Source organism: Plecotus auritus, assembly GCF_963455305.1.
Source record: "Plecotus auritus genome assembly, chromosome: 5".
Classification (NCBI taxonomy): Eukaryota; Metazoa; Chordata; class Mammalia; order Chiroptera; family Vespertilionidae; genus Plecotus; species Plecotus auritus.
This window is the reverse complement of record NC_137776.1, coordinates 49,744,429-49,760,193: the sequence shown is the minus strand read 5'-3', so window position 1 is coordinate 49,760,193 and position 15,765 is coordinate 49,744,429. Positions and strand designations below refer to the sequence as shown.

The window sequence follows — 15,765 nt, the reverse complement described above, 5'->3', positions numbered from 1 at the left end:
CTTGAGGGTAGAGTTGCATAGTTCATCTGGGAGGCGATTTGTTGGATCTTGGGCCTGGGTACTGCTGAAACAAATAGAAGCAACATTAATTAGCTGCACATTGGCTGTGACAGGTCCTATCATTTTTTCCATCCAATACAATTCCTTCCCCCCCGGCCCCACCACGTGCATTTGGTAGTGGAGTCATAAAATGTCGCAGGCTGATAAGTATAGCTAACAAACATCTGGCTTGATGGGGCTTTCCTGTAGGCTACCCAGTCTAGCATATTTGGGTAGTGAGTTTCTAAGCAAGGACACGTGGCAGTGGTCCCTATGGGAGGCAAGTATGTGCTAGCTAATATTATTAGTGGGAGCATGTTATTGCCTCTATTTCTGTTCAGTGGGGTTCCACACAGTGAACCGCTAGGACCAAGAGCAGTATTATGGCTATTCCCGCAAGGCAGATGTAGCCAAGGATGGCATGACAAACTGTAGTCCAGCAATCCATGATGAGGCCTTTGTTTCCTTGCTGTGTGGGAAGCAGTAATTTTATGGTGCTTCTGTGGTCCCAACAAGAACAGATAAGTTCTCCTCCTGGTACTAGCCTTGGATTCCAGCGGCACTCATAAAAAGACAAAATGAGAATTATTAAAAAGATAAAGCCAATGATTATCCAGAAATACCAGAGCATATTACCTTTAGGAGGAGGTAAAAAAGAGAGATTAGTGTTAGGGAGAATTCAGCAGGGCGTTTCTAAATTCCTTGGAGCTGGTTGATTGGCCAGATCCGCTGTCTTCTTGAGGGTGATCTGCAGGGGGTGTTTCTGGTCAGAGGTCACCTTCCACTCAGGCTGGGCATCACTTGGCTGGTGGGCTGCCTTCACCCGGGAGAGGTGGATCCAGGTATTCAGTCCTGCAACCTTGAGAGCTGTGGGGGTGGTTAATATGACTGGATAGGGTTTCTTCCAGGTAGGCGTGAGGGGTTCCTTTTTCCAGTCCTTTACCCAAACCTGCTCTCCAGGTTTAAAAGGATGTATGGCTGTTCCTAGAGAGATGGGTAGTCAGTCAGTAACCCATCTGTGGACCTCAAAGACAGTTTTTCCGAGTCCTTGTAGTTGTTTCTGGATTTCTAAGTTCCCTATTTCCCCCAAATCTCCCTTTGACCGAATTAAGGGAGGTGGTCTACCATATAGATTTTCAAAGGGAGAGAAACCTACCCTGGCCCTTGGGGCACAGCGTACCCGCAGGAGTACAAGAGGCAAGATATCTGTCCAGGGTAAGGTTGTCTCTTGGCATGGCTTAGCTATAGTCTGCTTTAGAGTCCAGTTCATGCGCTCTACTTTCCCTGAACTCTGAGGCCTGTAAGCTGTATGTAGGTTCCATTTAATTTCTAAAGCCTTAGCTACCTGTTGTACTATTTCTGCTACAAAGGCTGGGCCATTATCGGACCCTATGGTCAGAGGCATTCAATACCGTGGAATTATATCCTTCAGCAATGCCTTAGTGACTTCTCTTGCCTTTTCCGTGCGAGTGGGATATGCCTTGACCCAGCCTGAAAAGGTGCAAACAAAAACTAGCAGGTATTTATTTCCTCTGCTAGGCCCTATTTCTGTAAAATCTACTTCTAAGTCCTCAAAAGGAGCTTGGCCACAGCGCTGAACTCCTATCGGTCCCACAGGACCCTGTTTGGCATTGTTCTGAGCACAGAGGAGGCAACGCTGAGAGACTGAGGCACACAAGGAGGGAAGACGGGCAATTAGGTAGTATCTGCCTAACAAAGCTTCTGGGGCAGTCTTCCCTAAATAAGTTCATGCTGCTGGAGAACTACCTTATGGGCTAACTGCTCTGGGACATAGACTCTATGATCTATACTCCACCAGCCTTTCTTTGTTCTCTTGCCCCCTTCTTGCTGGGCCCATTCCTCTTCCTGAGGAGTGTACTTTGGAGGTTCAGGTAATTTGGGGGACAACATGATACGTGACGGTGCCACTTGTTCTTTAGCGGCCAGCTTGGCTGTGGCGTCAGCATGTTGGTTTCCTTCTAATACTGACTCTTTCCCTTTCTGGTGACCTTTGCAATGGATGACTGCTATTTCCTTGGGCTCCCAGACTGCTTCTAGTAACTTTAAAATCTCATTCTGATTTTTTTTTTTTAAATATATTTTATTGATTTTTTACAGAGAGGAAGGGAGAGGGATAGAGAGCTAGAAACATCGATGAGAGAGAAACATCGATCAGCTGCCTCCTGCACACCTCCCACTGGGGATGTGCCCGCAACCAAGGTACATGCCCTTGACCGGAATCGAACCCGGGACCCTTCAGTCCACAGGCTGACGCTCTATCCACTGAGCCAAACCGGTTTCGGCTCATTCTGATTTTTGATTCCTTTTCTCTCTGGCCATGAAGAGCCAGCCCCCTTCTTGCTTCCATCAGGGTGACAAAAGCTTCCATCAGGGTGACAACAGCTTCCTTGACTAACAATGCCACGGCTGCAAGTGCCCTGAGACATGGGGCCACCTGGAGACAACTGGGTCAATCTGCTTGGAGAGATGGGCTACTGGTCTTTGCCAGGGTCCAAACTCCTGGGTAAGAACTCCTAAGGCTACTCGCTGTTCTCGTGAACAAAAAGATTAAAGTCTCGTGTCACATGTGGTAGCCCTAATGCTGGGGCCTCAGTGATCTTTGCATTTATGGTGATGAAGGCTTTCTCCTGTTTGGGACCCCAGTCGATGGGTGCCTTCTCTCCTCCTTTTAAAGCTTCAGAGAGCCGTTTATCCAGGTCTGAAAACCCTGGGATAATTGGATATTGGCGGATTTTAACAGGCTGTGCCCCAGGCTTTAAGTCGATTAGCACCCGGGGCGTGGTCCTTAGCCAGGCCTGGAGGATTCCCTTCCGCCCAGACCAGCGTGAGTTCTTTCTCTAATTCAGGTTCTAATGGCGAGGCCTTTGACTGGGGGGTATAAAGTCTCCATTCTTCCTCCCTTCGCACTGCTAGGGACAGGATCATTGGGGAGGTCTCCTCACCTAGGCGAAGCTGTGCTGAGCCATTTGGAGCAAAAGTGATTTCTGCCCCCATTTTGGCTAAAGTTCTCTACCCATTAGAGGCAGTGGACAGTCTGGCAAGTACAGGAATTCATGAATTACTTGATGACCACCAAGTTGGCATCGGTGATGGTGGCAGAATGGTCTACGGGTCTGGTCCCCAGTAGCTCCAATAATGGTGACCTCCTTTCCCGAGAGAGGCGCTATTTTCTGTGTGACTACTGAGTGCTCAGCTCCTGTATCAACCATAAAGTCCACAGTCTGGCCCCCAATTTTCATTCTGACCATGGGCTCATGGGGGCCCAGCTGAAAAGAGCCCGGTCTGTCCTAGTCGGAATCAGCCATTGCTAGCCCAGTGAGATCTGCTTCAGGTGGTTCTGGTTGATAGCGATTGGGTGGAAAAGGGGGCCCAGTTTTCTTACTTTGTCCTTTGGGACATTCATTCTTCCAGTGTCTTGTCTCCTTACAATAGGCACACTGGTCTCCTCTCAGGCTTGCTCTTCCTTTTCCCCCTGATCTGTATTCTTGCTTCCCTTTTTGATCTGTCTGGGAACTTGAGACTCTAAAAGCTGCTGCTATTATATTGGCCCTTCTTTGTATTCTCTTTTCTTCCTCCCTCCTTGCCACAAGGTTGATGAAAATCTTGTTGGCTATCTCCGGCAGTTCGATCCAGCTTCTGTAATTTTCTCCTGATATCAGGCTGGGCTTGGCCTAAAAAAGCGGCATTTACTATGGTGTGATTTTCTGGGGCCTCAGGGTTAAAGGGAGTGTAGATTCGGTATGCCTCACATAGTCTCTCATAGAAAGCTGCTGGACTTTCGTCAGGCTTCTGGAAAACCTCAGAGATTTTAGCCATATTGGTGGGCTTCTTAGCTCTGGCCCTGACCCCCTGGAGGAAGGCCAGCCGATATCTTTCTAGCCTGGTCTTTCTGTCTTCTGAGTTCGGGGACCAATTAGGTTCCTCATCTGGGAAGGCCTCCCTGGCCCATCTGTCTGTATCTAATATTCCTGGCGGGGCCTGGGTCTGGAGCCACTTCCGAGCCTCTGATACTATTCTCATGTGCTCCTCAGTGTTAAAGAACGTGAAAAGGAGCTGCTTGCAGTCCACCCAGGTGGGCTTCTGGTCTGGAAGATCATTTCTAGGAGGTCTACCATGGCCTGAGGTTTTTCAGAATAAGCTGGGGTGTGATGTTTCCAATTCAGGATGTCACTTGTGGTAAAGGGCTGATAATAATAGACTGGCCTTCCCTCCTGCAAGGTCCCATCTTCACCAAGCACTTGGGCACCCCGAATCTCCCTGAGAGGCATCTGATGTGCCGGCTATTGTTTGGGCCCTTGATTGGCTGAACGCAAGCGCCGCTCAACTGGCTCTGGAGAGCCCGGTTGAGGAGAGACGGAGGGGGGTGGTGTTTCCAGACTTTCTGGACCTTCTAGACCCACGGGGGAGCACTTGGTGCTGCCTGTGGCACATATGGAGGTGGTAAAACCGGTGGGACCTCCTCAGGGGGTCCTGGCAGAACAGGGGGTTGGAGGACCTGTTTCTTTTCTCCTGCCTGCTTCTCTTCTGCTTTCTCCTCTTCTGCCTGCTTTTCCTTAGCCTGCTCCTGCCCTGCCTGCCTCTTCACTCCTGCTACCAAAACCTTGCTCTGTCCTTTGTTACACACGCAGAACTGGACCCAAGGCGGCAAGGTTTGAGCAATTTCTAACCAGCTGTCTATGTAGGGAAACTGATCTGAGTGTCCAGGGTCTTTCATGACTACATTCCAGACTGCCCTGACCAGTCCCTTATCTAAGGAGCCTTCCAAGGGCCAGCCAACTCTGAAGGCTGGCCATTCTACTTCACAGAATTTCCTCAGTGTTTCAAAATTCATTTTAATACCATAGTCTCCATTGAAACCCCTTTTCAAAATTTTTCAACATGCAATTGAGAACAGTGGGTTTACTTTGTCCTGACCCCATGATGATCGGTGGCAAGAGACAGACAAGGGAGGGAGTGACCAGTTTTCACAGATCCTCACTCAGATGCCCGCCTGGCTGCGTCCCTTGGAAGCTTAGATTTGTCTTAGCTAAGGTGCACCCGTATAAACCCCAGGCCTGGTCACCTCCATGTGGGGGTGAGTCACCGTTATGCCATATGACAAATCGCGGAACCGCAGGTTGGGGCCCCCTTGAACTCCGTAACCAAGGTCGTGGAGCCACACAAAGGTAAGAGAGGGCAGGCCCTCTCCCTCCACACTCACACACTTTCACCAGACATTCACTCAGAGTTTAAAAACACAGTCCACCCGATTCCTGACCAATTTAACTGATGAAGTCCTATGACTTCCGGGGAGGTGATCAAGCTCCCCCTTCCACTCATTTAGACTGGGCCTGACTGACTGGGGCCTCTACATTACCGATTCTGTCAACAGATCCAGAAGTGTCCGTCCACTTTCTCCAGATGCCAGCCGGGTCCTAGGCTGAGGTCCGGGAGCGCCAGGAGTCCCCCGGTTCAATTCTGCTAAAATCAGCAGGGTGCACCTTCCGGAGGCCTATCTTGCACCCCTGGGCCCCAAGCCCTGTCCCCTTACTGGAGGCCAAAAAGCCAAGCACGGTTGGTTTCCCAGTCAGGGAACCAGCCATTGCAGAAGACCAAGAAAACCAAGGATGTTTCAAAAAAGAGGAGGGACACTGTTTAATACACTGGTGGACTCAGGGAACAGCCTTCCAAATCTGAGTGAAGGAACATGCATAGGGCTTTCCTTTATATCTCCCTGTGGTCTTTGTCCCGCAAATATGGATTATGCTTCCGGTCCTTTTCGCGGGCCTTGCAAGAAGGCCCCCAGGTGTTGGAGGACGCCAGGCCATATCTGATGGTCTGGCCTGGTGTCAGCGTTAATAACCCTCCCTCTGGGACAGTGCACTGTCCACAGCCCATGGCCTCTGTAACCGGTTCTGCAAGACCAGTATCTGGGAAGGAGGCAGTGACTTAATTATAGGTTATCAAGAATGTACACTGAGCTTGCTGGCATGGATTCAGATCACTATCCCCATCAGGGTTACATTGGAATTAGCCCTTTTTAGCCTTCTCCGGAGCAGACTGCTTTTTCTTGTGAAATCCTCAGCATTGGGAAGAACTATTTGCTAGATGATGCCCCTCATAGAATCTCCTTTCTAGATTATTTCTAAGAAACTTCAGTTTTTAATTAAATGAGGCTACCATTAACTAAGTTAGCTCAGGAAGACAAGCTCTTAGATTAGACAACAACCTTCTCATCTCTCTTGGTTTTGATACATTGGAATTCGTTGGAATTCTCTAAAGTTTGTGATAGGCCCAGTGCAAAAAGAGGTCTCCAACCAGCACCACTGGTATGTGCCTTGTCCAAAATTCCCTCATTTAGATTCGATGCCGGAGGGGCAAGTTCCTATTAGAGACCTGAGGCCTGCATCAAGACTTTGGTCAGGAAAGAATTCAAGATGCAAGCCAAGGAAGAGGTTAACATGGAAAGAGGTTTCATTGAGCAGAGAGGACAATAGTGGGCACTAACCAAGACCAGAGAAGAAAAGCCACTTCACTGGGTGTACCAGTTAATAATGAGGATTTTGTAATCAAAGAAAACACGATAATTTCAAGAGAAACTTCAAAAGTCCTTTATTTAAAGCAATGTCCATCGCTAGCTACACACCTCCCGCATCTTTCAGGTAATTTGTGGATACCATCCCAATAGAACTTTTCTTGTTTTGAGGCAAACCATTCAGAGACACAATTTTCCACTTCTTTGTGCATTTTGAAGTGCTACTCAGAAAGTGCGTGTGCCATCGATCGAAACAAGTGGTATTCTGAAGGAGCAAGGTCTGGTGAATACAGCGGGTGGGTTAATAACTTCCCAGGCAAGATCTTTTAACGTGTCTTTAACTGATTTTGAAGTGTGTGATGGTGCATCATCATGAAGCAAAATTACTTTGCCTTGTCTTCTGGCACATTCTGGTTGTTTCACGATCAAAGCATGGTTCAAATGGATTATTTGTTGTCCGTACAATCACTATTAACAGTTTCACCTGGTTTTAGAAGTTCATAATACACCACACCTTCCTGATCCCACCAAATGCAGAGCATTGTCTTCTTTCCAAAGTGATTTGGCCTTGCAGTCAATGTTGATGGTTGACCTGGATCAACTCATGATTTTGTGCATTTGGGATTCTCAAAATAAATCCACTTTTCATTGCCAGTCACAATTTGATGCAAAAAAGACTTTCTTTCATGCCGTTGAAGCAACATTTTACTGATGACTTTTCAGTTTTCCATTTGTCTTTCGTTCAGTTGATGTGGCACCCATTTTCCTTCTTTTAAAACCTTTCCCATTGCTTGTAAACAATCAGAAATTGTTTGCTGAGCAACGTTTAATCTTTCTGCAAGTTGTTTTTGAGTTTGACACGCATCCTCATCCAATAATGCTTGTAATTGTTGGTCTTCAAACTTTTTCGGTTGACCTGGATGTTCTTTGTCTTTCACATCGAAATCATCACTTTTAAAGTGTTTAAACCAGCATTCACAAGTATCTTGAGATGGAACATGTTCACCATAAGCTTCCTGAAGTATACAATAACTTTTTCTTCAAAATAAAGTAATGAATTAAAACTTCCCACAAATGCTCTTGTTTTGGCACAAAATTCGACATTTTTAAGCGTAAAAAATATCTATGATGTTAACACCTTCAGAAAATTTGACATTTTAAGCTTGCTGTCAATACAACAAAATAGCATACATATCACATTGCATATATATAAACATATGTGTATTTCCAGTTATTGAAAAATCCGCATTATTAACTGGTACACCCAGTATAGACAGAGTGGCAGACTTTCCTCAAGAGAGGAGGAAGAAAGACTCTAACCATCTCTAGAGGTTGAGCTTATATCTGTTTGTACTTTCTATGGAAAATTGCTGGTATGGGGAAATTGAGAGTGGAAAGAGGTTGGGATTACCCTTTACAAGGTACATTTTGTGGCCTGTGTTTTGCTTTAATGGTATGAATAAACAGTAAGGTGTGGTGAGTAGCTACTAATCAATCTTTGCAGGAATTTTCTTTGTCTGGTCAGCCCAGTTCCATGTCAGGCAGCATGTAGCAGGCCCCTGACTTAACTTCATGTGACTTCAGTTAATTTATATAGTTCTCATGCCCCTCCCTTATATTAGCTTCATTTCATGTTTAGAAGAGCCTTGTGATTATGCAAATATGAAAGAGACCCTTGACCAACCCAAGACCTTTCCAAATTCTTGAATTTGAAGATATCCTAATAGCATATTATTTGTTCTTTAAAATATAGTACTAAATATAGGTGATGAACTGCAGACAAGTATTAGCATTTCCAGGTTGTATATAATATAGGATAGATGTTTACTTACTTCCCACAAGTTACTCTGTATGTAAATATAAGGAGAGAACTTAGTCATGCTGGGTGGTTAGACAGGGGATTCCAGTAGCCCTATACCTTTGGAAGTAGGAACTGTTGCTTCAGTCTATATTTTTCCAATTTTTTGCAGGGGATGGTACTGATCTTGAAAACAATACGTATTATACCTTTTAAATTATGTCTCTGCAGAATTAATATATATCAATAATTTTCTGATCACTAAGCTGTTAAATTCTCAAATGCCAAGGTCCATTGTGCATTTTGAGGGATGGTAACAGGTAAATTTTACTAATAAAAGAAATGTGCATGAGCTTTTCAGCTGCTCTTTCACAGTGCACTGGAGCCCCAGGGGCTGGCACTGGCTGGCTGATTTGAATAAAAAGGGAGGGAAATGATGGAGGAAAAGCAAGGCTTTGTAGCAAGATGTGGTTCTTCAGGGAGAACCTCTGACTCGAAGGAAGTGGTGGGGACATTCCTAAAAGTGTGCCCCAAACCTAGCCCCCAAACTCACTAGTTCTGAGCTCCATCATCCAAGTGGAGGTGAGGTGGGGGAAGATGCCTTTAGGCAGATGACTCTGGAGAAAGCACAGTGCCTCTGCAGATGGGGTGGGTGTGTTGTGTTTGCTTTTCCCTTTTCTACATCAGCGCAGCCTTCCTTCTTAATACAGAGCTTTTGTTTCCTCCTTTCTCATTAAACAAAACAATTACAAGTCAAACCAAGCAGTATACCATTGCTTCAGCTGCATACAAATAAACGGATGGCTTGGGGAACGCATCCAATGTGCAGCCTAGCAAAAGAAAGCCGCACTGCGCCCAACATAGTTTCACTTAGAGCGAGTCCCATGTTTCTGCTCACTCACTACGTAGGTTGCTTTTCTAGCTTTTAAAAACTTAGCTCCACATTTATTCCCCTTCTTAAATAAACCTGTTTGTCTTTATACAATTGAAGCTCTTCCTCCATTGTGTGCACAGTCTCCTAAATACCTCTGGAGGTAAGCCTCGTTATTCTCCCTGCCCCTTGCACCCTGTTCCATTAGCACCCACTCTTCACTCTTGTTGAACAGGGAAGTAGCCGCCTGGACAACAGTCTGCCGAGCGGAACACACATGCTGACAGTAGCATCTTCCTTTCGAATGTTCCTGCTTCTCTTGCCACCTGTTCCGAGCAGATGGGAAGCCGCACGGTGGAGGCCAGTGCTGACATGCCACTCGGGCTCTCTGCAAACCGAAGAGCTTCGTGTGTGCAGGAGCAGAGCGCTTGCTGTTGAGCTATGACAACGAAACACAGGCTGCTTGCCTTTGATTCCTACAATTGTTTTTATTCATAAGTTCCTTCCAGCCAGCCCAGCCAGTTGGGACAAATGATTGGGAACAGATGTATCCCAAGCTCCGGTCCACAGTGAGCACGTGGGAACTGTTGGAGGCAGGAGGGTATGGCAGCATCAAGGTCTGACCGCAGGAAGGCCACTGGGCTTTGGGTCCATGTCTTTATAATCACCCAGCTTCATGAGCCTATGCCAGTTTTCTTGTACAAAATAGTTTGTTCTCATGTGACAGTATTGGAGAACTTAGCCGGGGCCCATTGGGACATGGGGAAGTATAGACATACCACTGATTGGGGTTATGCTTTAGTACGTTGCAGAGTGAGGTCATTGTCAAGCGAGCAGAACCATGCAAATTCTGTTTTTCTTTGATATGTCTTCAAAAATTCTCCCCAAAGTGTGCACTATTGTGTTCTAAACATTAAGGCCTCTTAGATATTTGACCAAACAGTCTTTCAGATTTTGAAAAAGCCAGACAATAAATTATCTATATCCTCAAACCACGTCTCTCTGCTTATTGTGTTCTAGGTGGATACACTGGAGGTAATGCGGCATCCAGAAGAAACCACCAACATGAAGAGACAGACCGTGGCTTCTTACTTCCGGGTATGCAGTCTTCTTTTCATTTTTCCATTGATTTTTAGAGGATGTGGAAGGGAGGAAGGGAGAGAGAGAAACATCGATATAAGAGAAACACATCGATGGGTTGCCTCCCACAGGCCCTATCAGGGCCAGGATGGAACCTGCAACCCAGGTAGATGCCCTTGACCAGAATTGAACTGTGACCCTTCATTGTATGGGCCAGTGCTCTAACCACTGAGCACACCAGCCAGGGCTGGAGTCTTCTTGATCTGTATTCTGTCTACTTACAAAGAGGACTTGCCGATCCTTCCCCCAGAGACCCAGATCTGATAGAATCACTGAAAGAAGCCAAGTAAGAAAGGTGGGGGTGTGGAGAGAAAATATTATAGCCAGAAACCTCTGCCTCTGAGTGCAGTGTTCCCTGATCACAGAAGGATCAGATGAAACCCTAAGTGTCTACAGAGAGCCCTCTCAGCCACTGGCTCACAGCCCTGTGCACTGGATGTGCTGATTCTGTTAGCATGGGAGCTGCTGCTTGGCCTTAAAGCTACGGCAGTCAGCGCTTTCCCGGCATATTTACTGAAAAGCGAAGTAGTTAATAACATTTCAGAAGGTGGTTTATCAAGTTTAGGTCCTGAGAGAATTTATCTTAGCTTTGACTTTATTTTCCTAAATTGAATTGTCCTATTGCAAACTTGTTTGTGTGAACCCAATTATTCCCCATCTCTGCTGACCAATTCATGATATTTCATCTACTAAAATGACTCCTTTGAGTGAAAACATTGTCTCTACAAGGACTCTATTAAATGCTCATTATATAGGAAAGATAAGACATGGATACTCTTGTACCAAATTTATACAGATTGGCTTATCTTTAAATTATGGATTGTTTTGGAAGCCCTTAGATATTTTGTATCACTTGGAGCTCATGTCCAGCTAGCTTCATGGTGGAGATGCTGTAGGCCAAAGACAGAACTACTAATCTCAGGGACAAATGATAAGGTTGTGGGGTGGGGATGGGAAGTCAGGTGGGGAGCTGGGTCGGGGGCTGGAGTTGCCAGGCAGGCTGAAGGACAGGACCCTGGAGCCAGCACCATGGATAGCTGGCTTTATAGAAAGCTATCAGGTTCAAGAAGGATCTAAAGCCAAGAGTCTTTCTAACCTAACCAACTATGCTTCAGAGGCAGCCTAGAATTAGGCTCAGCATATGAATTACAGGGGCCCAGAGGCCTTTTGAGTCCAGCACTTTTTCCACGTAGTGATCCCTGCTACAGTTTCTCTGGCAGGAAGGCATTCAGCCCCTGTTTCATCATTCATGTTTGTGCATTTCTAATTGCCACTTCTTTCTTTGTGTTTTTTTTTTTTATTTAAATTCTTTACTGTTTAAAGTATTACATATGTCTCCTTTTTGCCACTTATTTCTTATCTTGTCCCCTTTAGCAGCTATATCCTCTTTGTGTCTTGGTGTGTGTGTGTGTGTGTGTGTGTGTGTGTGTGTGTGTTTGTGTGTGTATGATGGGACTTGGAGGCTCTGAGCAACTCTGTAAAGTCATTCCCAAGAATCTAAAAGTCCTTCTATCAGCAGAGAAGTCTCTGGCTTATAGTTTTTCAGAAATATACCCATGACAATCAATTTGGTGTCCTCAAAATACTGCTCCCCAAATGATAAATTCAGGAAATAAGGTGTATTGACAAGCTAGGTAATACCATTTTGGATCAGTAAGAGATGTGATTATGAAATAATGGGACTGATTTCCTGGGTGGCTTGTAATTGCTCCTGCAGGCATGTCCAAAAGAGGAGCTGCAAAGGTGGATGCCCCTAAGGAACACCTGAGACTCCCTTGCACAGCACCCCTCTGCTTTCCCATGTGCTTTCTCTCTGCGCCAGCTACTCGGCGTGTGTTAGTTGATCTTCATTACAATCTTTTTTCCCTCTAGTTTTCTTGTTTCCTTTGCCCTCTTTTTATGTTTTTCTTTATCAATGGTATCAATAGGATTTGCTTAGACTTTCTGGTGGTTCCTAAGTAGAACTAACCCCTTCCCTAAAAGCTAGACATTTTAAATTTCAGATATAGCTTCTGGAGTATTACCTTGGAATACCAGAGAGAAGCTAGTTCTGGCGATGGAGTTATGGGGTGACCTAAGTATTTCTTAGGCAGCTAAGTCTCTGCCACATGGGGACATTGCTTGGCACTAGTGATGTTTAAAGAATACTATGCAGCTATAAAAAAGAAGGATCTCATACCCTTTGAGACAGCATGGAGGGACCTGGAGAGAATTATGCTAGTGAAATAAGCCAGCCAGAGAAAGACAAGTGTCACACGATCTCACTTATATGTGAATCTAATGAACAAAATAAACTGACAAACAAAATAGTTCTAGAGACATTGAAGTGTGCAATAGACTGACATATTTCAGGGAGGAAGGTTGTCAGGGTGGGGAGAGATTCATCAAAGAACTTATGTGCATATATGCATAACCCATGGATACAGACAGTAGTGTGGTGAAGGCCTGGGGAGGGGGCAGAAGGCGGGTGGAGAGGGTTAGTCGGGGCGGGGGGGGGGGGGGGAAGGGGACATCTCTAATGCTTTCAACAATAAAGATAAATTTAAAAAAATTTTTTTTAAAAGAATGCATTTGAATCTGCAAGCAGCTGTAAGTACTCGTCAGAACTTATGTTATCACCTCTTATTGTTGGTTTCTTGTTCAGCCTCAAAAAAGTCCATGAGTCATTTACAAGCCAATAAACTGCTCTAGAGGCCCCTGGAGTTCTCCATTGCATTGGGGTAACCTCACTTCATGTGCTTTTCCCATCAGTACTCTCTGATGGATCTGCTCTCCAAGATGGTGGTGGGACAGCCCCACTTTGTGCGCTGCATTAAGCCCAACGATGACCGAGAGGCCCTGAAGTTCTCTCAAGAGAGAGTGCTGGTCCAGCTCCGCTCCACGGGGATCCTGGAGACAGTCCGCATCCGCCAGCAGGGCTATTCCCACCGCATCCTCTTCGAAGAGTTTGTGAAAAGGTCAGGCTGGCATCTTGGGAAATACATTAAAGACAGCTCTGCCGTGGCCATCCCTGTCCCCTGAGATTCTCCTCCTGCCCACTCGCCTCCAAACGTGTAATTGACTAGTTATCAGTTAGCCTTCACTTGCTTAAATGTTGCATTTTTACTGTGCTCCAACTAAATTGCAGTGATCTAGAGGACAGATTAAATTCCCTTCTGATCACATTGAGAATAGAAAAATGTCCATAGATATTTATATGTTATATATCCTTAGTTTTCACAACCTTCAGTTATTTAATTGGTAGGATGAAAGTATCTCTCCATAAGTGGGTCAAGATTCTGGCAGATGTGAGTGCACCCAGGCACCCACTCCTCTCCCAGGCTGAAACAATAGCATGGCGTGATATGATGGCTAACATTTACCTAGCACCTAAAATATTCTAAATGTATAATATCATTTGATCCATGGAACAGCCCAGTAATCTAGACTCTGTTGTTGTCGACGTAAGAAATGTCCAGACCTATAGATGTTAGGAGTTTATTTGGGAAGCAAGATCTCAGATGCTCTGGAGAAAGACAGTTTTGCAGTTCTTCTTATACACTGGAATTAAGAAAGATTACTAGTACATGAAGGTACATGAAAGCAAGGCCAGAAAATCTGTATGACTGGATTACAGAATAGATGACAAGATTATGTGCTCTCTTGAGGATGGTTATACCTCAGAGGGGTCTGCAAAAGAGGAACACTTCCAGCATTTCAAAGTTGTGTTAACCTAGAATTGCATAAGAACAATGGTCAGGGCCTGCTTAAGCAAACAACAACAAACAAACAAACAAACAAACCCACCTTTTTATAGGCCTGGGGTATGACTGCCCACTCCTGAATTTATGGTCAGATCATCTTTGAGGTTACTTTTGGTCATTGGTCTTGTCAGATTTATTATAGAGCCCCTTTTTCATTCACATTATTATTTCTATTAGAGGCCCGGTGCACGAAATTCATGCACGGGAAGGGGGTCCCCTCAGCTTGGCCTGCACTCTCTCTAATCTGGGACCCCTCAGGACCTCTGGCTCCTAACCGCTCACCTGCCTGCCAGCCTGATCCCTCTAACTGCTCTTCCCTGCTGGCCTGATCCCCCTAACTGCTCTCCCCTGACAGTCTCTTCGCCCTAACTGCTCTCCCCTGCTGGCCTGATCCCCCTAACTGCTCTCCCTTGCCTGCCTTATCGCCTCTAACCTCCTCTGCCTTGGCCCCGCCAACATGGCTTTGTCGGGAAGGACGTCCAGAAGGACATCTGGAAGGTCATCCAGAAGATGTTCAGTCTCATTAGCATATTACCCTTTTATTGTATAGATGCCACCTTGTCCTAAAAATGCAGGTTGTTCCCAGGTTTTCCTATTGTTGGAGGGGAGCCCGCAGTAGCATCCTGGGTTCTGACCAGGGCTTATGCGCTTGTGCTTTATCTCAGCAGATGCGATTCCTAGTAGAAGACTCCTGGATGTACCTTGAACATTTCTATCGAATTTGCCAAATCATCCTCCAAAAATGTTGAACCACTTTAACCACCTCCCACCAGCAACCACGCGTGTGCCCTCTGTCCCATTTTGATGCCAATATCATTGATTTCTCCCTAGAAGCTTCCCTCCCATCAGCCAAGACTGCTTGGTACTTGAGCCAACCTCATTGTTCAGCTGGGGACTTGATTTCCTGAGATAGAATTATGGAGGAGGAATAATAGTTTTCCTTTAACTTTCTGAGTTCTTAGTGGAGGCCCTTGTAATGAAAGACAGATCACCAAGAGAAAAACAAAAGTTCATTAATATGTGTACCTCGTGTATATGTGGGAGATCCCAGGGAAAAATGAGTAACTCCCCAAGGTGGCTTAGAATGCAGATTTAAATACCTTCTTCCTAGGGAAAGGGGACAGGAGATGTAGGCCTCTTAGAGGAGAGCAAATGATTTTTAGGAAAGATGAATGGTGGGGGGGAGGGCAGGGGGAAATAGTTTGTAACAAAGTTTGGGTGTGATGTCAACTTCTACTCTCCTGTCCTGTGACAGGAGTCAGTCTTCTCTGCCTGATGACACTTCTCCCATCAAGGGGACCTATGACATTTAAGCTCCTTTTGGGGGGTCCGATTTTAGGCAGATCAGGAGACTTCAGTGAAAGCCTCTGCATGCATTTGCTGTTTTTCAAGCATCTGCAGCTCAAGATCATCAATATAACAACACAGCATATGTTGGGGTGGCATGTTCTCTGACCTTCAGAATAAACCCAACAAAAGCTTGTTTCCTCTCTTAGATGATTTGCCACAGTAGCATTATTCCCTGGAGACAGTATTCTGACCAGACCTTCCTGGGAGTGGTCATAACATACCCTGTGCTTGTAGAAAGGTGTGGGCCACATCACTAAATAAACCAGGGGCAGTTTTCTCATCTTGCGGA

General features: G+C 45.6%; 1 protein-coding gene across 1 annotated transcript in view; it reads left to right on the top strand.

Annotated features, from left to right (window-relative positions):
* The window catches only part of MYO3B (myosin IIIB), a gene marked incomplete at its 3' end in the record, with an annotated part of 379,148 nt that overhangs the window by 212,439 nt on the left and 150,944 nt on the right, over nt 1-15,765 (top strand). The window contains exons 23-24 of the mRNA XM_080668808.1: nt 10,264-10,341; nt 13,135-13,340. Coding sequence (XP_080524934.1) covers nt 10,264-10,341; nt 13,135-13,340 — 284 coding nt within the window. The remainder of the gene's footprint in view (nt 1-10,263; nt 10,342-13,134; nt 13,341-15,765) is intronic.